The sequence below is a fragment of the Mus caroli genome, chromosome 2 (assembly GCF_900094665.2).
Source record: "Mus caroli chromosome 2, CAROLI_EIJ_v1.1, whole genome shotgun sequence".
Lineage (NCBI taxonomy): Eukaryota > Metazoa > Chordata > Mammalia > Rodentia > Muridae > Mus > Mus caroli.
The window spans coordinates 138,089,892-138,112,899 of NC_034571.1; the positions used below are offsets into that span (position 1 = coordinate 138,089,892).

Genomic DNA, 23,008 nt, shown 5'->3' on the forward strand with positions numbered 1-23,008 from the left:
GATTAAAGGCGTGTGCCACCACCGCCCGGCTATTCTGAACATTCTGAAGAGAGTCTAGATGTTAACAGTAAAAAGTAAAGTCAGTTGGTCATGGCACTTAAGAAGGTGGAGCTGGACTGGTGGCTGGGTGTAATGGCCTCCCGTGCTGCTGCTACGATGGGCTTCATTGCAAGTCACCCTTTTCTCTGGGGTTCTCATGGCTGCCTGGCCAGCAGTGGGTAAGCAGAAAGCTCACAAGCAAAGCCAGTGTTTTATAGAGGCAGCCGGTGTTTCTTCTGCTGTCTCCACCCTCTGAATATATCTGTAGCTCAGACAGATGGAAAAGGGGAAGACTCTTTCTCCCCTCTTATTGCTTGTTTTGAAACGCAGTCTCATGGAGCCCAGGTTGGCCATTAGATTGCTACATAGCTGAGGCTGGCCTTGAACTTCTGACCCCTGCTGCCTTCTCCCAAGTGTTCTGTCTCTCTCTTTCCTTCTTCCTTTCTTTCTCTTTTTTTAAAGATTTATTTATTTATTTATTTATTTATTATGTATATGAGTACGCTGCAGCTGTCTTCAGACACACAACAAGACAGCATCAAATCCCATTACAGATGATTGTGAGCCACACCATGTGGTGGCTGGGAATTGAACTCAGGACTTCTGGAAGAGCAGTCAGTGCTCTTAACCAAAACCATCTCTCTAGCCCCTGTCTCTGTTTCTTCATAGAGAGTGAATCAGTTTACTACATTAATTAGCAATGAGACAAGGAGAACCAACATAGTCTTTGCTGCCTCCCACTTAGGGATAGTCTATGGGACCACTTGTTTGGACCCCTGTTTTCATAAACCTTGTTTCCAGTTTGGGTCATTCAGAGGCTACAGCTAATATATGGTTTCTAAGGTCCAAAATATTACAGTTCAAACAGTTCTTTGGTTCGTTCCTTCTTTTCAACAGGTCAAGAGGATTTCTCTAGCCCTGGCTGTCTTGGAACTCTCTATGTAGACCAGGTTGGCTTCAAAGTCACAGAGAATAGCTAGTCTTTGCTTCCTAAGTGCTGGGATTATAAAGGCATGTACCACCAAGCCCAGTTGTTCTAGTGTTTTCTTATTACTAAAAAAGTAGAAGAAAAAGAGAGAGGAGGGGAGGGGAGAGAGCATCAAAGAGTAGTTGGCTCTTCCTTTTTCGTTAATGGATATTTGTACTCTTCTGTTACACATGCTCTCTGTTGATGGAGTGCAGCTGCAGCCAACTTACCATCGACCATTGAGAACCCTTAAAGCGGGTGTTCCGGTTGCAATCCTGGCTCCCCCTCTTGCTGGCTGGTGACATGATTTCTTCCTCTGTGAAGTGATTATATAGACCTCCTACAGGGTTTGTTTGAGGATTTGAGGAGTCTATGAACAAAAAGTGTCTAGAATAGTGTTGCTGTTCTTTAGTAGGAAAGATGCGAGGTCCTCATGTTGGAATTAAAGCACACAGAGATGCTGGGAAACAGTAGAAAGGAACAAGTTGGTAATCTACAAGAGCTGTGAGCACTGCCGCTGGTTTGGTTTGTTTTGGTTTTTGGTCTGGGCTCGGCCTCATTCTGAGAGGTCCTGTTTCTTATGTTCCGCAAATGATTTTGCTCTCTTGCTTAAGAGCAGAAACTCTGGTTTCTTGCTGGAGAGAAGCAGTGGGGTCACTCGGTGGGGTCAATGGTCATTCCTTTTATTTCAAACCCTCCCCACACTCACCCACAAATCGAGGGTTTGGTAAGGGTGGGCGGTAAGAGCACAGCCATGAAAAGAAAGCAGAGAGACCAGTCTTAGTTTTAAAGTGTGGTCTTCAAAGAGATCAAATAAACAAAAACCTCAGAGAAATGCCTAATACTGTCAGTGACCATCATGTATGTCTGAAGTCACTGTGTTTGGCAAAAGAATTTGTCCACAGGGTTGCCAAATATGAGGAGATGGAAAGTCCCAAGTCTCAAATCCTCCTTCTTGAGGATAGAAGAGTGTGTGGGTGCTTACGAATAAGGTGTTCTAAGGTGTGGAGAGAGGCGTTCACAGACAAGGAAGCTGTTGGCCACCTGCACAGAAAACAGCAGCTATTCTGGGAGTGGAGTGTTTGACCCTTTGTAGAAAATGGTCACCCATCAAACACCTGGCATGACCAGGCAGTGAGTCACTGGTTTCAACTGGTTTGAGCTAGACACATTTCAGAGAAATTCCTAGACAAATTCAGATTCCTGAAAACAAGGTAAATAAATAGTTGCACCATAGTGACCACACTTCAGTCATATTATCCATGGTGACACTAGTAGAGGCTTATTTCTTTACTGCATAGCTGAGTGACTTTTTAAATTTATTATTATTATTAATTCTTTAAGAATTTCCTTCAAGTCAAGATCTACCCTTTCTTTCGTACCCACCACCTCTACTCTGTTTCTCCTCCCCCTCCTCCTCTTCCTCCCCCTCCCCCTCCTCCTCTTCCTCCCCCTCTTCCTCTTCCTCCTCCTCCTCTTCCTCCCCCTCCTCCTCCTCCTTCTCTTTTTTTTAAAGAAGACACTATCTCTAGGTAGATGTCCTGGTCCTCTAATTCTTATAAGCTTTTCACCCCTTGAGTGACTTCTACAATCAGTGAAGAGTCAGCAAACCATAGAAGCTAAAGGGAGGACGATTGCTGTGAGTTTGAAGCTAGCTTGGTCTACACAGTAACAATTCCCAGGACAGCCTGGGCTACTAGCTAGAATCAAGTGAAATCAAAGGGTGGATTCAGGTGTCCCATCCATTTCAGCACCAGGAATTATTTTTTTTACTTTTGGGTTTTAAGGAAATAGGCTTCTCCTAACAAATTCCCACAGCCACACTACACCCAGCCCAACACTGAGCCCTGGCCACTTGGATAAATGGAAGAGGGAGCCTGATCAGTTTGCTGGGAATGAGCCTTCCATTGTCCTCACCCTCCAAGACCAGCCCAGAGCCATTTGGAGATAGTCTGTGTAACACTCAGGCACAGAGGTGACTGAGCTTATTCTGAAGTTACATGTTGCTCTGAGAGTCCCAGGTAAAAACTCCATGTTGTTTTTCCGTGTCTTCTGTCCACATGTGTATTTGCATGCATAAAATACACTAGTCTTAAGCACTGGGTCTCATACATAGACACTCAATTAGGCTAAGCTTCTCCATCCTCCTCACACATACCAAAGTGGCCCGATGGCCCCTCAGTTGGTTCCTACCCAAGGGCAACTGCCAACCTGACTTCTGAACCGTTGGCAAGCTATGCATTAGACTTTATAGAGATGAAAGGCTATGCCTACTATGCCTCTTTCACACCCAGTGTGGTATCTCAGAGTTTCACCCATGCTGTCTGTGAGCCGTGTGCTTCCTCACTGACTCAATGTTTCCCATTATCTGAGTCCCGTTGTAATATTCCACAGTGTGAATACATCCTATGCAGCCATTCTGTTGGACCAGGCTTTAGGTTCTTTCCAATTTGGAGCAATTATAAATAGCCCTGCTATGGACACTTATGTGCGTTCCTAATTCATGATTGGCATGCCCCACCCACTTCCTTGGTGACCTGTCTGCCAAGGTGCAGCTGACAGGTATTTATGAATGCCACTTTCAGAACCCTTGGATGAGGTAGACAAACTGGTCAGTGCTTCCAGAGTGACTTGAAATTTAAAATAAGAGATCACATACTTGGGGGTTGGAGGAGGGTGCGGCGCCAGTGGACGAGCGCATGCTTGTTATGCTTAAGGCCCTGAGCTTGACCCCTAGCCCACCAAAAAAGGAGAGAGAAAAAGAGATGATTAACCTTGAAAAGCTGCCTAAATGCTTGTTCCTTAAGCGAGCCATTAGATATTTATGGACATCCTCATCTGTAAAATATGCATAGCATAGTGTTAATGTTATGCAAAAGTAAGGAGCTGTTGCAAGGGATTGGGTTATAATTGGGTTGAATAGGAGGTAAAGTATTTGGATAGGGCTTAGCTCATCTAAGCACTCAATTGCTATTATTGATTGGGGGGGGTAATGATCGTACAGAGTAAGGTCAAAGAAGCTATGACACCACATAAGTTCATTGCCAGAACCAATGCAAACGAAGTGACCTGTTTAAGGTCTCACGTGAAGCCAGTGTGTTGCTTTGCTTTTGTGCTTCTATTTTTGGCCTTTAATTTTGTGGCTGCTCTGTCTTTAAACAAAGACAGAGTGTGGAAGTGGAGGAACAAAGGAAGACCTGGGCGGGGGAAATCTGATCGCTGTGGGATCCGCATTAATCTCAAGACTCCATACTGACCATGCAGGCACCGTCAGGCTGTTCTGTGACGTGCACACCTGGCTTGGATTAGCCCCCAGCCCACCCCACACCAGACTTCTAATAATAGATAGGCATTTGAATTCAGTATGATCTGACCCAATACCAAGAACTTCAGAGGCCAGAGAAATAACCCGACTCTTTCCAACCTTAGAAGTGGGTGGATCTGCGCCGCACTTGCAGAATGAAACCACGTTGTGTCCTATATCAAACAGTTACCATGGTACTGGGTCGGATGGGATGGTGAGAATTGTAGCACGTGAGATGAAAAAGTTGGCTCTGAAGAAGCAGAGAATTCATTCATCACTGTGGAAATTGTCTTCAGCCCAGAGACAGAGATTTGTGTTGCTGTTCTTCTACGTACCAACAGTGGAAGCTATTCCATTGGGTGACCATGCAAAGGAGGGAAAATTAACTCCACCCACACCTAAAGGTTTCCCTAACTCCATAGAAATGTAGACATTTAAACATTTCATTTTGAAGCAGTATCAGACTTAAAAGAAAATTGCACAAATAATACAAAGAAGTGACCGGCCTCCACCCAAAGTCCCCAGTGTTAGCCCTTGGCCACTGTCGCTTTGTTCTTTCTGTTCATACGCACATTGCACATGTGCACGTATGCACCTTCTTTGTTGCTGAACCATTAGAGACTTCATCACAGACATTATGCCCCCTTTACCACAATATTTTGTTGTTTCCTAAAAACAAAGCTATCGATTGCAAAGTTCAATATAGTTATCAAACTTGGGGGAAAAATATTAAAACTGTGTTTGCACAGTTACTAAAGGGCTCTAGCAGACCCGAGCATAGCAAACTCAGTGCTAGCAGGTCTTGCCCTTCCCAGTTCCCTCTCCCTTGTAAACCATAGACTACATCATTAAAGTCAGCCACCAAGGTCCATTCCCTTATTTGGACACTTTCTTATTCCAGACTCCTAAGGCTGATCACCAAGGTCCAGCTATCAAAGTCTTCATGTCCAGCAATCAAAAGCCTCCTTTGGTTCACCTAATTAACATGCCAATTAAAACAAACCACTACACCCTAGCCCATTTTAACTCAGACCTCCTCTTTTTTCCTCTTAAAAAAAAAAATCACACCTGCAAGGTCATTTGCTGCTGCCTTCTGCCAGGAAGCATCCACTTTACTCCTCTTGCCAGCTTCACAAAGAATCTCTCTGTGAAAATAGGTGTTTGGATGGAGTTGGTGCCTAATGGGGGCTTCTGGGAGGGAACACCCCACTGTGGGTGAGTCCCTTCAGTTACCAAAGCTGTAGGTTGTATTCACATCTCACCTGATACCTCACTGACCTCCTCTGTTGCAAATTGGTTCAGAACCCAATTCAAAATCCCACCCTACTATTAGAATACCCTTTAGCTTGCAGGCCAGCTACCCTGGCATGCATAGCCATGGACAACAAAGAAGAGACCGTGCCTCAAATACGGTAGGAGATGCAGGTGGACATCCAAGCTTGTCCTCTGACCTCCCTGTCCCTGCCAGCATATGGTCGCTCTCACACACATGCAGGCACACACACACACACACACACACACACACACACACTTGTGGTTTTTTTAAAAAGGAAGAAAATCCTACCAGATACCATATCAACAGGGAAGGACAGTAGAACGCCTAGATTAGAAGGACTTCTGAAACATGTGCGAATGTAGGGAGATTAACATAAACCAGTTTATTTTATTGAGTGTATTCAAGGACAGTGTTATCAGGACAAGCTTGTCTTACCTGTGAGTCGTGAGTCGTGGTGGTTCTGTCTGTAGTCTGTCAGGTGTTAAACGCCCTGATCACGTGTTTGTCCTCTCCTCTGAAGGCTGTGTAGAGTCACAGATGTGTATCCCAAGAAAGCACCAGTTGCCATCACCCTCTCTTCAGACTGTGGTCACCTTAGCTTCTGTTTTCTTTGGCAGATGTGGTGTTGGAGAAGGCCATGCACAAGTGTATCTTGAAACCCCTCAAGGGCCATGTGGAGGCCATGCTGAAGGACTTCCACACGGCTGACGGCTCGTGGAAACAACTCAAGGAAAACCTACAACTCGTGCGGCAGAGGAACCCCCAGGAGCTGGGGGTCTTTGCCCCCACCCCTGACTTGATGGAGCTGGAGAAAATCAAGCTTAAATTCATGACCATGCAGAAGATGTATTCGCCAGAAAAGAAAGTCATGCTTTTGCTACGGGTCTGTAAGCTCATCTACACTGTCATGGAGAACAACTCAGGTGAGACAGCCTGTCACTTGGTCCAGATATCTGACTGAGCCCCAATATCCCCTCCCTTCAGTCTCTCGATTTCACCTAGCAGCCTCTAGAACTACAAATGCAACTGACAGAATTCGTCAAATGAATTCATCTCGTGCAGCAGAGTCACATAATAGCTCAGTCAGTGAACGTGGATAAGGACAAAGTAAGAGTGGTCTAGAATGCTGACTTAAAGACTTTGTGTAGCGTAGTGCTTATGAGTTTGTCACTCTCCCTGTGCAAATGAGTTTCTTTACAGAGGGTCTTTGGCCAGCTTAATTTTAAACCCTGCAGTTCCCACATCAGTTGTTACATATGCCTCTCTCCTCCCTAATGTGAGAATGAGGTAAGGCACCTCATTCTGAACTCCAAGTGCAATGGAACATTAGTGAGAACCTCTGCCACACTCTGGCCCATACGTGTTTATGCTGATAATCTACAGCACGTGTATGAGAAATCTGGAGTGCTTGGTGAGAATGAGGTTGAAACGATGTGATCAGAAGCCATCAAAGAACTAAGAAATAAGTCCTCAGAATTCCCCTGGCTCTTTCCTAAAGATGCAGAAGTCCCATGATTCATCATGGGTAGTGACTGAGCCCACCCTGTCCCAGGCCTTCAGAGAGTGGGCGATGACCAACCTTTTTTTCTTGGCAGAAATTGCCATAGTAGAAAAACCACAGAGAGAAAACACAGGCTCTCTTACCCGTTGCTGGAGTGGATAGGAATGCACATGTGCATGCATTGCAGACTATACTGAGTGAAGATTTTAACCTCTGAGCTCTTGGGACCAGGGAGGTGGTTCAGCCAGCAAAGTGCTTGTCAGGCAAGCTTAAGGGCCAGAGTTCAGATCTCCAGCATCCACAGAGATGCTGGGTGGATGTGTGTGGCAGCTTACCCACAACCCCACACTTGTGAGGCAGAGGAAAGGGGATCCCCAGGATAATCTGACTAGTTAGAGTAGCCAAATCAGTAAGCTCCAAGTGAGAAACTCTGCCTCAATAAATACAGAAGAGAACAATTGAGGACAACACCTAATGTCAACCCCTGGCTTCTATGTGCATGTACACACACACACACACACACACACACACACACACACGCACACACGCGCACACGCGCACACACACATAGACCTTGAGCTATTGCCAGCCTGTGGACAAGGCCTCTGAAATCTGAAGCACATATCTCTGTAGCTCATGAGATCATTTATAAAATTTTCCAATACCTGCTCAGGATTACATTGTTCTGATAGCATTGTCTCTCCATCTGTACACGGGTACTGTTTCAGACATGATTATCTTCATTGTGGGGGCTGTCCCACTTCCTCTGGGGAAGCTTAGCAGCATCCTGAATACCATCCGCACCCTCACTGTCCAGCTGTGATCATGAAAACTGTTTCCAGATAGTGTCAAGTGTGCTTTCTGCTGGCAAAAATCACTCCATTTAAGCCATTAAGTTACTACCATTGCAAGCAAACAACATAAGAGATAAGGACTTATTTTCTCCTTCTTCTCCATCTTTTCCTTCTTCTCCTTCTTTTCCTCCTCCTCTTCCTCTTCTTCCTCCTCCTTCCTCCTCCTCCCCTCTCCTCCTCTTCTTCCTCCTCCTCCTCCTCCTCCCTCTATATTGCTATTAATCAGGTGTTATCATCAATGCACTGAATTTCTATCATCAACATAGATTTAAATAAATCAAATAAATAAAATGAACATTGAGCAGAGAGCAAAATTTTCTTCTGGCATAAGTTTGGTCTGTCATTGCATTTTCAATAAATGTACACCGAAGACAGTGAGCTGGAAAGAATTAGCCTAAGGAAATCTTTCATTTGGGGTTTATATTATGCCTTGATAACAGCTTAAAACACTTAAAAGCACTCTGTTCTAGTGCACAAATCTTAAAAATGGGAAGAAAATCTGAGCTGTCTCAGAGACATTCATTATGAGATTGTGAGCAAGGGTTAGTCCCAGAAAGCAGGAGGAAGAGTCAAGGGCCACGTAAGTGAATTCCAGGAACTCCCACGCCTGTTTATAAGTAGCACATTTCCCCAGCATGACTCCTTGGTGGCTAATAAAAGCAGCAAATAGGATGTGAAAGAAAGAAACATAGATAAAAATATCCCACCTTGCCCTCTCATCCTGATCCTAGGGAGGATGTATGGTGCAGACGACTTCTTGCCAGTCCTGACCTATGTCATAGCTCAGTGTGACATGCTTGAACTGGACACGGAAATCGAGTACATGATGGAACTCCTGGACCCATCACTGCTGCACGGAGAAGGTAATATACCCCTCCATGTGTCAGAGGAACTGGACAGCGAGGTTTTGGGGGAGAGGAGGGGCAGTTGGCGGGGATTACACATTTTAAATTTGAGATAAAATTCATGGAATGTAAAATTAGCCACTTTGGAACTGGGCACGGTGGTCTACAACTGTCACCTTGGCATTTGGGAGGTTGAAGCAGCACGCTTTGGAGTCCATGCTGGCCTGAGCTACACAGCAAAGACCAGGCTTAAAAAGCACGGTGAGGGAAATAGCTGAGCCAGTGAAATGCTTTTGAGTCTGCCTTTAAACCCCAGCATACGCATCGCAGAGCTCGAAATGTTGGTATAAATTGCAATCCCAGCCCTGGGGAGGTGGAGACACACTGGCTGGCCAGCCGGGCCAGATCAGCAGTGAGCTTCACACCAAAAGAGATCCAGTCTCAGGTAACAAGGTGTATGGAATCTGAGGAATAATACCAAAGGTTGCCCTCTGGTGTCTACCTTTATTCGAGCATTTGTGTAGAGACACACACACACACACACACACACACACACACACACACACGACTGGGAGTACATACAGAGAGTGCTGTCCACTACCACCTCTATCTAGCTCCAAAGCGTCTTTATCAGCCCAAATCCATCCCTGTGGCTAGGAAACCAGTTCCTGGGGTGCTTGACACCTCACTGATTAACTGCAAGACTAATTGGAATTTAAAGCTACCTACTAGCCTGGGTGTTTTGGTATATGCCTCTAATCCTAGCACTTGAGAGGGTCAGAAAGTCAAGGTTATCCTTGACTAAATAGTGAGTTAGAGGCCAGCCTGGACAACATGAGACCCTGTTCCCCCAAACAAATTATGACTTTAAAAAAAATACAGTAATAATAGTAATTTATTGTAGAAAAATTGAAATTAAAAAAGGAGAAAATACAACCAAGCCTGAGAATCAACATTTAACTTAGTAGAATTAAACATCCACTAGAATATGCTTTCCCTTTGTTTGGTATGCCTGTGTTTGTTTGTTTGTTTGTTTGTCTAAGTACTAGGGATTGAACCTAGGGCCTCAGATGTGCAAAGCAAGTAAGTAGCCAATCACTGAACCACAGCCCTTAAAATATCATTAAAAAAAAATACGGATTCTTTTATTTAGAAAGTTGCCGACTTTTTATTAAAGAATAGTTACACTGATAGAAAAATAGCCTGCTATTGTTACCACTAAAACCAATGAAAAGCTGGCCTTAAAAAAAAAAAAAAAAAAGACTTGTTTCAAACACCACCATTGGTGTGCTTGCCGTTTATTTGGTGTTCAGGTTCAGTCCTACCCTGCGCTCAGTCTTAACCGAGGACATCCTAGCTCCTTCTGCATCAGTTAGAGGTCGGATCATCGTGAAGAGCCTTCAGATGCTTGACTGTGTAGCTCACAACCTCGAAAGGCGACAAGAGCTGGGACTCTCCTGTGAGCTGGTCATTCTGGGAGGAGACAAACCGGGGCCTGTGTGCACATCTGTTAATTCTTTTCAGGAGTCTCTTGGGCACCCAGACAGACCCTGATGGGGCAGCTGTGTTTTCTCTGTTCCTATTGAGTTTCAGTCTGGGCTTGAGCACAAAGGTCTACCTGTCCTTGGGATGCCCTGGGTTTACATCATCTAGGAAGACATGCCCGCCCCATCCCTTTTTGGGCGCCACCAACTTGGGATAAGTATCCTCCATCCTGTCCCCAAGCCGAGGCAGATGCGAATGAGTTCTTCCGGCCTCTGTGTCTCACCCGGCCATATCCATGAAATTTCAGCCGGGGACCCAGGTATTCCAATATGAGCCCGTGACTCCCACGGTGTCTTTTCCTCTTCCAGGGATTGGGCAGAAGAGACAATGAGTGTGGCTTTGTCCAGGCACCGAGGTAGACATTTGTAAGCTCCAGTGTGGAGCCAACCCTTTTCCCACCATGTGATTATTGCGGTTTGGGGTTTATTTTGGTGGTTTCTAGTAGCAAGAAGACCCCTTGAGGCTTTGGGGAAAAGAGTGTCACAGTCTCCCTTAGAAAAGCATCCTTCTGTTGTTGACAGTGTGTACTTAGATGCTTACGTCTTGTGGTCTGAGGACAGAGACAACCATTTCCTGCCCCCTTTCCCGGCAGTGCCTCAGAGTGACATTCCGGGTTTCAAGCTTGTCTTCTTAAAGGAGAACAAATCAGCATTGCGTTGTGACAGATGGGCAGGATTGTCTTCGCCAGCAGGAATCCCTGTGAGGAAGAATAAAAAAAAAAAAAAGGATACACTGATATATGAACAGCCCATGGGTTTCCTCAGCATGAACTGTGCCAGGCACTCTGCTTGCCTTCCTTCCTGGGGAGAGCGTGGCCCAGGCAGGCTGCCTGCCCACAGCTCTGGACTAAGCTCTGAGGTATTGAACTGCAGCCCCTCCGATCTGGATCTAGAGTTGTTGCAGCCATGATGTGTCACAGGCCCATGCTTTCTGTGGCCTGTCCAGAGCTCTCTTGGGTTAACTTTACAACAGTTTCGTGTCTTTTCTGCTGTGTAAGCAGCCATTCTCATTTACGGCCCAGCACCATAGATCCCCTTGCAAGCTCAGAGCTCTTGCTTCTGGATGGGTATAGTTTTGCTGAAATCGAAAACCTTCCTCTAATTGTATCCACATGTTTCAAAGTGTGGCCAGTTCTGTGTTTCTAGCATTTGAGGTTTTCTCCTTAGTGGGCTGAGCATATCAGGGCTGTGGAGTCAAAATTCAAAGTCCAAGGAACCCCTCAGCACCCCACAGGGATTGTAGCTCGCGGAGCCACAGTTAAATGCTGACACCAGGATGCAGTCAGATTCTAGTAGTCGTGTAGACTGTGCTGAACTCCCCTGTGTGGCATTCACACACTTGAGCTAGCATTTTAAACTGAGTCATGAGTGACTTATTCCTGGGACAGATACTAAGGATTAATAATTTGTAGCCAAAGTTGCTGTAGCAATCTTAAATTGTGGATGGTAGGGTCAGGAAAATTCTAAACAAAAAGCCTGATATGGGCTGCCTTGGCTTGTGGATATGGCTAAATGATAGAGCCCGTGGCTAGCTGCACCCTAAAGCACTGCAAAGAAAGAAGGGGGGAGGGGATCTCCATCGATGACTGCCAACAACAAGGCTGCTTTGCCAGGTTCAACCCCAGTGTGGGTTCACAGGCCTGCTACCCAGGCTCCTGAGAAATGAAACCATCTCAATCCTGCACATGGGTCAGAGAGAGTTCTGCAAGGCTCCCTGTGGGCAATGAAAGGCTTTGGCCATGAAAGTGACACTTCTTTCTCACTTGATTGCAATGAACTTCTGGTCTATGAGTGAATCAATTGTCACATCTGCCCTCTTTAATGTGTGTCTCCACTTCTGGGGGACAGGGATACAGGTTCTCATGATCTCCTGTTCCCTACCTCTGTCTTGAACACATAGTGAAACTCTAATGGATATTTTTGTCCTTCTTCCCCTAAACTCTTTATGTGGTGTTTCTGTCCTACGGGGTATTATAAGTCGTCTATTGATGATATAAGATTTATGGGAGGATTATGTCTTTAAATACAAAATGTGTAGCATGCAGAGAATTCTCACTACACCCTCAAAACGCCCTCTAGTGGCACTCAAGCACATTTGCAAATTCTTCAGCAAGCAACTGATTTATTTTTAAGACAAACCAAGAAAAATACATGGATATCTTAAAATGTCTCTTGTCTGTCAGCACTCCTCACTGACAGGAGAGATGAATTTTAATGGCACTCTCAGAGGGACACCACTGTATTTAATATGTAAATCTCTTCTCTTAAATGTGGGAACAGAAATGCTGTGGGCTCTTGGGTGTTCCCTGCCCCTGGCACAGGCTTGGGTCACTCCATAAGTGTGTGTGAGATGAATGCTTGAGTAGAGATGAGTGATGCGCTGTAGGATGTGTGTCTCTGTGGAAGCGCTGGAGAAATCACCGTCTACTTCCATGTCTGTAAGGCTCTGCGCCTGAGAATTCAATCAACCACAAACTATAAGATTTAAGGGGAAAAAAAAAAAAGAAACAAACACATACAAACTTTTTAATTGTCCTTTCCCCTAAACTCTTTATGTAATGTTTCTATTCTACAGGGTATTTTAAGTCATCTAATGATGATGTAAGATTTATGGGTGGGTTATGTAGATCATATGCAAATGCTGTGACTTTTAAAATGAGTTAAGCATCCATAGATTTTAGTATACAGGGGTCAGACCCTAGACTCTGTCCCTAGAATTGTATGACATTAATGCCCGTGCATCTCCGCTGCCATCGCCAGTGTGACACTCCTAAGGACCCATTCTCACTGCCCTTCCAGGAGGCTATTACTTGACCAGTGCCTATGGGGCGCTATCTCTGATAAAGAATTTCCAAGAAGAACAGGCTGCGAGACTGCTCAGCTCCGAAGCCAGGGACACGCTGAGGCAGTGGCACAAGCGGAGAACCACCAACCGAACTATCCCCTCCGTTGACGACTTTCAGGTACACACCCAAGTCCAAGTCCAAGTCCCAGCCCCAGCCCTGCTTCCCGTCTCCAGGGAAGGGAGAGCTATTTCCTACCGCACATGGCCTCAGGGCCTGAGGGCCTGGCTCCGGGGGAGTCACCTTGTAGAAAAGGAACAATGAAGCCACCCTCTGGTCACTCCTGTGTCTTTAGATGTATACACAGATGCACCTCGACTTTCAAAGGCCCACGTCCTCATTGGCTACACTAGAAGAGAAAAGTACACTAACCTATCAAACATGGTAATGTAGGAAAACAGTGGGCATCTGTGGGGAAGATTTGTTGTATCGAATTGTGATCTTGTTGCTGATTGTCAGGGCCAGTTCATCACTGCTATCCAGCCTTATCTGGTGGATGGTATTCAATATTCAGCCTGGGGGTGGGGGAGGTTATAGATTCAAAACCTGGCTGTTAGGATAGTTCAGTGGTAGACCGAAAGTGCAACGCCCTGGGTTCCTTCCCTAGCACTTACAGAAAAAAAATATATATATAAAATAAAAGTCTCTACTGGGTGTGACTCACTTTTAAACATAAAGATAAATATAATTATCTCCACATAAAACATACACACATTTGGCCTGCTGTTAAATACCTAACCCAACAAAATGTCCAAAGAAGAAAGCCGCAGCAGAGGGAACGGATATCCAGTTTCCTCAGGAAACAGCAGTGCTTATCCTGCAGTGCCCCCCCCTCACCCCCCCATCCCTCCCCACTCCCACCCCGTTGCCCTTTGGGAAGTGGGGGAGGTGCAACGAGGTATCTTTCTACCGCTGTCCCTCCCCCCTTTCTCCTTCAAGTTCTAAACCAAATCCCCTGGATCCCCTGGAATCGCCCGGCTCTTAGGACAGCACCTCAGTTTGAGAGTGGACACCACAGCCAGGCCCCTCTCGGTTTCCAGGCCGAGCTGCTGTGTGGTTCCCATAGGGTGACACAGAGCCTTTCCCTGGCCCAGCAACCCCAGAGTTACTTCTGTCTGTGCAATGGGGATCGGATCTGCAGCTCTCTTTGGGCAATCATCTGAAGGCTCCTGTGAAAGCCTGAAACGTGGCTGTGCTTTATTTCCAAGTGCTGCACAGCCAGTTCCCTAGCAGGAACCTGAAACGCCAGTGCCTTTGTGCCCAGATTCACCTCCCTTGCCTTTCCCTTCCCACTTCTCTGAAAACAAGCCTTGGTTCAAAGTCAAGCCCATGCTTGAAAAGCAAGGTCAGCATGTTCTTCTCCAGGATTGCAATTTTCTCAGAAATTCCTTTCAGACACACCAACTACAAAAGAACAACACATGCTGTGCGAGCGCGGGCGCGCACACACACACACACACACCCCTGCTTAGGTTGTTCAAGAGCATCCACACTGTGAGTTGTTTAGCTCATGCAGACATTGGGCTACTGCCATATCGGGTATGCAAGGAGATGGGGTCCCGAGAGGCTCACTGTCTCCTAAGACACCTACATGACTCTTAATGCCAAGCTTGCAGCCGGCTCCTTTTACTTCCCCAGCATCACGTTATGCTTAGTCAGCCTCGTCTCTAAAGCTTTCTGGCAGAATCAACATCCCTTCCCTGATTCTTCCCACATTTTAGCCCGAGCCACTGGGAGACTGGGAGTCTTATGTAAGGTGGCCGCATGAGATCACCATTTGGGGAGAGTGGTCAGACCTCAGCAGTTTGACCAAGCATTGTTGTCTTTGGGTAGGCTTCCTAGAATGTCACAAAGCAAGCATCATGGGTGCTGGTATGTCTAGATGTTTTAAATCCCCTCCTGCTAACTGCTGCCCCAGACTCTCCTGCTGTTTGGGTTATTTTTCAAGCTGAGAAAAATCCCAACTTTGGATATGGTTCACACTCTTAGTCAGGATCTCTTCAGCAGCTGGCCTTATAATGGAAATAGAAAGATGAAAACCAGGGCTGGCGGGACTTCCTGTTGTTTCCCTTTGCAATGAGTTAACATGTGGCAGTTCAGTCCCCGCCATAGTCTCTGCCACTGTCCAAGTACAGATCAGAATCTTTCCTGGCAAGAGCTGTGTGGTCTGACTAAACATCTGGACAAGCCCCAGCCTTGAGTGGCTCTCCAGTTCGGCCTTGCACTTACCTCTGAACAGCGTCTGTTTTCTTTTCTGCGCTTGCTCCTGACATCTCTCTTTTCCCCCTTGCAGAATTACCTCCGAGTTGCCTTCCAAGAGGTCAACAGCGGATGCACTGGGAAGACCCTCCTTGTGAGACCGTACATCACCACAGAGGATGTATGTCAGCTCTGTGCTGAGAAGTTTAAGGTGGAGGACCCTGAAGAGTACAGCCTGTTTCTCTTTGTTGATGAGACATGGCAACAACTGGCAGAGGACACTTATCCTCAGAAGATCAAGGCCGAACTGCACAGCCGGCCTCAGCCCCACATCTTCCACTTTGTCTACAAACGAATCAAGAGTGATCCTTACGGGGTGATTTTCCAGAATGGAGAAGACCTCACTCCCTCATAGGGGACACATGGGACTTCCCATTGATACATCCAAAAAGGGAGCTGAGAGTCTAGCTTTCTGGCTGCCTTGGGTTTGAGCTTAGAAGACAGCCACCTCCTCAAGCATCCCTCAGTTCAGTGACTAAGCCATCCATAGGCTGATTTGGCCAAGGGCATCCTTTAGATACATTGCCCAGATGAGGTAGCTGAGATTTGGGAAATAGTAAGACTCTCCTCCAGAAATGGTAAATTGCATTTAATGGTTCAGGTGTCCTGAGATCACTGGTTAGTTAACTAGTTAACCTTAGCCAGCTTCAGGGTTGGCTTACACATCTGTCTATGTGCTGAGGAAACACTTAAGGTACAAACTCTTGGATTCGATAGCAGGTGTTGACAAGACTGTCCGATGCAGTGCGTCAGGTCCCTCTCAGCTTTGTGGATGGCTCCATCCTTCCCTCTTGCCCTTCTTTTGTCCATCCTTCATCCTATACTTTTTTTTTTTTTACAAAGAGCCTTTGTGTTTTTATATATTTCATAGAAAAATTTATAGCAGTTGCAGGTAAACTGTCAGGATTGGTTTTTAAAATATTTTTGTAACTTTTAAAATATTCTTTAAGTATGCATGTGATTTAACATTTAATATTTGAAGATAAATCTCTTGCTGGATTTGAGAGTACTGCATTTTAGACGCCTCGTAGATAATCTCTCTTCTATAACTGGATATTTCGGCAAATTTGAGGGGAGAGACTTCTGGTTGTCTTAAAGCAATCCCTGACGCTGGCCACAGGCTGCCTTTGAAAAATCGGGTATACTGTTTGTTACATTGTTCACTTTTAGTGCTGGTGTACAGTTCATTGTCTGTTTATGTTTTTAAGCAATCAATGCTGAGAATTAGAAGAGAAATGAATGTAGAGAGAGGTAGAGAGAGAAACACAGACTCTAAGGGGGGGACTGAGGAATGTAGTCTGCAGGTTCAGGCTCTTCGGAAGACATGGGAAAAGGAGTCAGTACTGTAAAATATGTGCTGCGGTGAGCTTTGACAAAGATCTGTTCCATATGCTATCTGCTTTGGGGAAACAATTTTTAAAATCCCAATAAGGAAAAGTAAATCAAGGATAACGATCCCTCTGACCCATTTTGTAAGCCGACACTAAGGACGTCCATTTATTTGGAGGCAGAAACCAAGTCATGTATAATACGAGTTGAGTTCAATGAGATGTTGATGGGGAGAGGATGCACCAAAACCAAAAACAAACCAAAAACAAAACAAAAAACAAACCCTCTCTGTATTATAAGACAGGATAATGGTTGGGGTGTGGCTCAGTGGTAGTGCTAACATTCACACACTAGCATGCTGGGTTCCATCCTCAGTGTGACAAATAATGAACAGAACAAGCAGAAAACATGGATGTATGGTGAAGTTAGACTTATGTTGTATAAAATGAATTTATGGACACACATATTCCAGAAGGGTCATACATTAGTGTAATACAGATCATTGCAAAACAAAAGCAGAAAGCCATGTTACTGTCCTGTGTAAGGATGTGCAGGCATCTGATCTGGAGGACCTCGTACCCTGTACGAGGCTTTTGTTGTCCCAGAACCCTCCCTTGGCACATGCTGGGTTGTGCTTCCTTTTGTAAATGATTTTCAATGGAATTTTGCACATAATACATTGTAATACTGTACAATAATCCTATGTAAAATAATTTTTGCAATATTCTTCAGTTGTCTTTTTTGTTGTTGGTGGTGGCGGTGGCAGCGGCAGCGGTGGCAGCGGCAGCAGTGGCAGCGATTTGTTTGAGTCAGAATATAATCAGGTACCCAAAGATGCTGTGCAAGTGTACATGACAGTGGCTGGGGCTTGGTGGCCTTTGCCTTTTACCATAGCACCCAGGAGGCAGAGGCACATGGATCTCTGTGAGTTGTAGGCACGCTGTGCTACATAGTGAGACCCTGTTTCAAACATCCAGGGGCGCGAACACACATATGTACGCATGCACACAGTACACAACCATGAACTCCATGTTGATCTGGTAGTTTTGAAGAGCAAATAGGACACTGCTCCAAAGCTTATGGACCAATAGAACAGAAATCAAAAAGTGAAGAGAACAGTTCGTCCATGGCCTACAAGTATTTGCAGGATTATCCAGCCCAGTAATTGGCTTAGATGGCTCCAGAGCAAATCACAACTGATCTGAACTCAGAGCCAGGCAGGGTCCTGCAGACAGCTCCTCCCTGTCCTTAGGCAACCTCTGCTGTATCCTGGCTGAGAGTTAGGATTGCAAAATCTGCTAGCAGTGCAAGCCTGATCCTCTGCTGAGTGTTCTAGGGATTGCAGCCATGTGACTGCTAAGTGCCCATTGCATCCCTGTGGATAGGGAGAATGGAAGTGCGAAGGGTTTCTGAGATATCCGTAAGATAGCTATTTAAGAGACCAGACGGAAGGCTGACTGAGCTTGCTTTCGATGTTTGGAGCGATGTTTGAAGAGACACTGCTCTCGACATCTGTCCAGCTGCCCTCCCAATTCTGCAAATTTAGATGATGAGGCTGTCCTTAGGGTGAGGTACTCCTCTTAGATTAAAAGCAGGTCACAACATCCAAATTAGGCAGTTCGAGCAGGCCCCGTGAGAGCAGAGTCAGAAAAGCTAGAATGAGCAGAAGAAAACATCACAAGACTTGCCCTGGTTTGTCATTGGGCAATGCTTCCCTGGCAGAGTTTCAACACATGTGTCTTCAGTTTTCCCCCCACGCAGGCATTTCTCACTTCTCAGTTTGTCAGGAAACAGGCCCTGGTGGAGTTTGGATAGGGTAAGAGCAGAGTAAAAATATACATGCTGGACGGAGGGAGAGGACGGTGCACTTCCAGACCTAAAAATATCTTGAATGGCAGCCAGAGGAAGGAATTTTGTTTTTGATGTTGGACAGACTGCCAACTATGACCCCCTTAGGGACACATTAAAAAAAAAAAAAAGAAAGAAATGTAAATTGTTGAGGTTGTTTGTATCATGTGGCAGTTACTTTAAATCTACAAGCAAATGCAAACTAAAGGAAGGAAGCTAGGCCTGACTGCTTCCATTCACAAAGGCAGCCTCACCGCCCTAGCAGCTCTGACCTTCCTCTTCTGGAAGAAACATGAAATAAAAGGGGCCTGTGGTGTTTAAGAGCCTGGCTCTACCCTCAGGTGTCTGGGAAGACTCACACAGGTGGGGGCTCTGTCTATGTGGGACACATGGTATAATTACCCAGCAGTGTCTGAGAACAAAATGGCGACTGTTTTCAGACCATTCAAGTATGGGTAAATTTGAGACCCAAATGTTGTTTGCCATTTGGTGATCCTTAGTCAAGTGGGGAAAATGACCTTCTCCCCAAGTCATATTACAGTGCCGAATCACAAGCAGATGGCGGGAAAGAGGAGGGAGGGAAGAACTGGCATTTGTTTCAGGAAACATGTTCCATGCTGAAAAGGGTCTGTGTTTTAGCATCAACGAGTGGGTAGCAGCTGGCCCAGACTTCCACATGAATATTGACTCTGCTGGGGAAGGAACCATAGGGAGTTTAAAAACAAAACAAAACAAAATAACAACAAAAAAGGAAGCATATTTGGAGTTAGGAGTGTAGCTTGATAATACAGGGCTTGTGTAACACACTCTTGGTCCTGTGTTCGATACCCAGAATGCACTGCACAGGCACGGCTGCCCACCACTCCTCACTCCCACCTGTACCTCCACACACACCCCCACCATGAACTCACTCAGAGATCGATCCGAAGGGTATCAGTGCTCTCATTTTACATTTTGTTGATGTCATTTGATATTTAAGACACGTTTCACCACGTACCCTAAAACTAGCCATGAACTTGCTGTGGTCCTCCTGTCTCTGGCTCCTGAGCCAGAGACTTTGTTTTCTTTTCAGACTAGGAGATTGAACCCAGACTAGACAAGAGCTTTACTATTGATCCCCACTCCAGTCCAGTCCAGGGCCAATACTCCTTTGCTGCTGTTGTTTTGAGATAGGGTCTCACACAGTCCAGGGCGGGCGGTCTCAAGCTCCCTGTAAAGTCAAGTATGACTCTGAACTCCTGATCCTGAGTGCAGGGATTATATACACGTGACACAGAGCCCAGCTAGTGGGCCAGTACTCTTACCTTAGGGATAACCAAGGTTTGTCCTGAGGGTTCTGGATGGAAAATGTCCCAAGGAGTGACATGGCTAGGGGACTTGTTCTTTTCTTGATTCTAATAAAAACTTGAATCCTAAAGTAGAATTTTCCAAAATTCTTATTCTCTATATTAAAAGCACCTAGAATCGCATTATATGACTGTCTCTGGGTATTTCCTTTGACAGAATATATTCAAATCAATGTAGCTGAAGTTTTTACAGCTTGCCTTGTGGGGATGAGGTCTACAGAGAGCTAGGAAAGACATTCAGAATACCCCTGGCTTGCCTCTCAGGGAGCAGCACGTACATTTCTAGGACATTTGTCACTCACACAATAGAAGGTGTAGTCACTAGCTCTTCCTCTTTCCTTCATGTGACCATCTTTGTCGCATCTGCTCTTGATCAGCAAGAATGACACGACCACCAGTTCTCCTAACAGCAGTTTATTCAGCAAGCTTCAGTCTTCATCTCTCTCCCTCTTCATCTCTCTCCCCCGAACCCCGGGACTCTCACTCTTATAAACTCTCAGCCCCCATCCACTCACAGCAGGCCATGTTCTCTCACCAGGCCTGCGGCTTCAGCCAATCAGGGTGGCAGGGGCGCATCTCCACCAAATATGGACTTGCAGCATCATGGTGCACCTGCGCAGTTCTCAACGATGATCGTGGCTTATTTTCAGGTGTATGAGGAAGTCAGGTGCAAGTCATAAGACTTAGCTGCAGTCCTGGGCGCCATCTTGGGACTGCTGCCACACCTGCCCCTCACACATCTTTATTTCTTCTTATGCCCCACCCCCACCCCACCCCTACCTGGGAGCTATAGGGCGTTTCTCTGTCACAGCAAGTCTTAAAATGCTTGTATTCCACTCCAAGGCCTCCTGTCAAAACACAGGCTATGACTTGCCTTATTGCTTGCTTTTCCAATTCTAGCTAGAGAATTCATTGTGAATGAACCATCAACCACCCACCCAGTCTGTCACAAAGATTCCGAGGCAACTGCTGCAGTTTTAAGTGTGTAATTTTAAGTAATTTTGATTTTGCTTCTCAGTAGTGTTGGGATGGGATCAGGTCCTTGTGTTCTCTAGGCAAGCGCCCTGCTTCTGAGTTGTGACACCCAGCCCCAGGCTACATCTGGAAATCACCTGGGGCTGCCTAGACCATCAGTGGTCTTCAAGTGGTATCCAAGTGTTCAGGTGATTAACACCTCAGGATGCTCCCACCAAGAGCTACCAGGCACAATTCTTAAAGTGACAGTACCATGGGCATGTAGCCTCTTGCTTGGCCACTAACGTCTGAACAGTGCACACTCCTTATTTCACCCAAGTACTTTGGGCCACTTTATCCAACATAAACATAAAGCTGATTACAAATTTTCTAGAAGCCACATTTTAAAAAAGAAGAAAAACTTTAATCCCAGTACTTGGGAGGCAGAGGCAGGCGGATTTCTGAGATCAAGGCCAGCCTGGTCTACAAAGTGAGTTCCAGGACAGCCAGGGCTACACAATGAAACCCTGTCTCGAAAAACCAAAAAAGAAAGAAAGACAGAAAGACAGACAGACAGACAGAAAGAAAGAAAAAAGAAAAAAAAAAAGACTAGCAGTTCAAATTAATTTTATAGATGTTATTTAACCCATGAGATTCCAAATATTATATTTCAACAATATAAAACATTAAATAGGTATTTTATATTCTTTTTTAAATATAAAGTCTTCAAAAATCTTATGTTTATTTCATACTCAATGGCACATCTAATTACACTGGACTTTATCTCAAATAATCTCTACCCTCTGTGCCTAGTGGCCACCAAACTGGATAATGAAGGTATAACGAATTAGCAGAAATGATTTTAAGTGTGTGTGTGTGTGTGTGTGTGAGAGAGAGAGAGAGAGAGAGAGAGAGAGCATTTCTTACTAGCTAAGCGTACCACCAGGAGCTATAGTTAGAATGTTTTCCCGGAAAGGAAGAAAAACAGAGGAAAGAGGATGCAAAGACAAGTCTTGCTGATCTCCCATTCATGGCTAAAATGAGATCCTGTGATGAGCCATCTCCACCCCCACAGCAGTCTAAAATCGTACTCCCAAAACAGAATTAATAATGAGCTAAAAATACTACCGTAATCAGGGTTATTCCAACAGTTCCCCTTCTTTTAATTTCATTTATTTATTATATTCACTTATTTAAAGACATCCATCAGTGCTACTCCTAACTTACTTTGAAAAAACAAGCCATAGAGAGGACAAAGTGCTCAACCTGGCAGCCACTTGGCCCGCATGTTGGGCTTTCCCAGCCACGGGGTCTCCTGAACCTCCTCTTCTCTCTGGGGCTCGTGCGGTCGCTGTGGGACTTTGTGGGGCTGCTGCCTCCGGCGCCATTGGTGGCCAGAAGACGCCCAAGTGTGAGGACCTCAGAGTGTAAAGAACCAAAAATGAACGATGCTACACAAGACTCAGTCAACTGTACAAACTATACAGCTCGTGTTCAGTGTTTTCCAGCTTGTAAGGATTTGAGTGGAAATGAAACACATTTTACTGGAAATGAAGTTGGTTTTCTCAAGCCCGTATCTTGCCAAAATGTCAATGGCTATTTGGCTATTCGTGCCGAGTGGCAGTCGCTTTACTCCTTGTCTGGAATGGCTGGGAGATTGTTTGATTTTACCTTGGCGCTTCTACCTGAAGCTTATTAGAGTTTTGCACCATAAGATTTTGTGGAATTGGGAGCCTGATTGATGTCGTTTTTATTTCAGTGCAGATTGTTGGCCCTTCAGTAGTTACATTATAGGCTAATATGAAACCAGACTTACAAGACTCAGCATTACTAATGAAACATTTAGAAAAACACACTTGTATCCATTAAGTGTTTAAAATGAGGAAAACCTCTGAGCCTTCCTGATTTCAGTCAAGAACCCTGTATGTGAAATCCCAGAATTTCCTTTAGTATATCACTTGATGGGTTCTAGATGATGTTTTAACATGAGCTCAACTTCGATTTGTAGATTTAGTTAAAATATATTATTCCTAGATTTATTAATTAGATTTTCTTAGAAATTGGTAAAAAAAAAATTTTGTGGGCTTCTGTCTTTATGA

At 45.2% G+C, this 23,008-nt stretch overlaps 1 protein-coding gene and 1 pseudogene across 7 annotated transcripts in view; both read left to right on the forward strand.

Moving 5' to 3' along the window:
* The window catches only part of Rin2 (Ras and Rab interactor 2), a 206,732-nt gene extending 189,245 nt beyond the window's left edge, over positions 1-17,487 (forward strand). For all 7 annotated transcript variants that reach the window (XM_029472237.1, XM_029472240.1, XM_029472239.1 and 4 more), the window contains 4 exons: positions 6,204-6,509; positions 8,673-8,804; positions 13,130-13,293; positions 15,467-17,487. In XM_029472237.1, the coding sequence (XP_029328097.1) occupies positions 6,204-6,509; positions 8,673-8,804; positions 13,130-13,293; positions 15,467-15,787 (923 nt within the window). In that variant the 3' untranslated portion in view covers positions 15,788-17,487. The remainder of the gene's footprint in view (positions 1-6,203; positions 6,510-8,672; positions 8,805-13,129; positions 13,294-15,466) is intronic.
* A 4,177-nt stretch (positions 17,488-21,664) lies between these two features.
* On the forward strand, positions 21,665-22,786 carry LOC110307220 (annotated as a pseudogene).
* Positions 22,787-23,008: the final 222 nt, after the last annotated feature.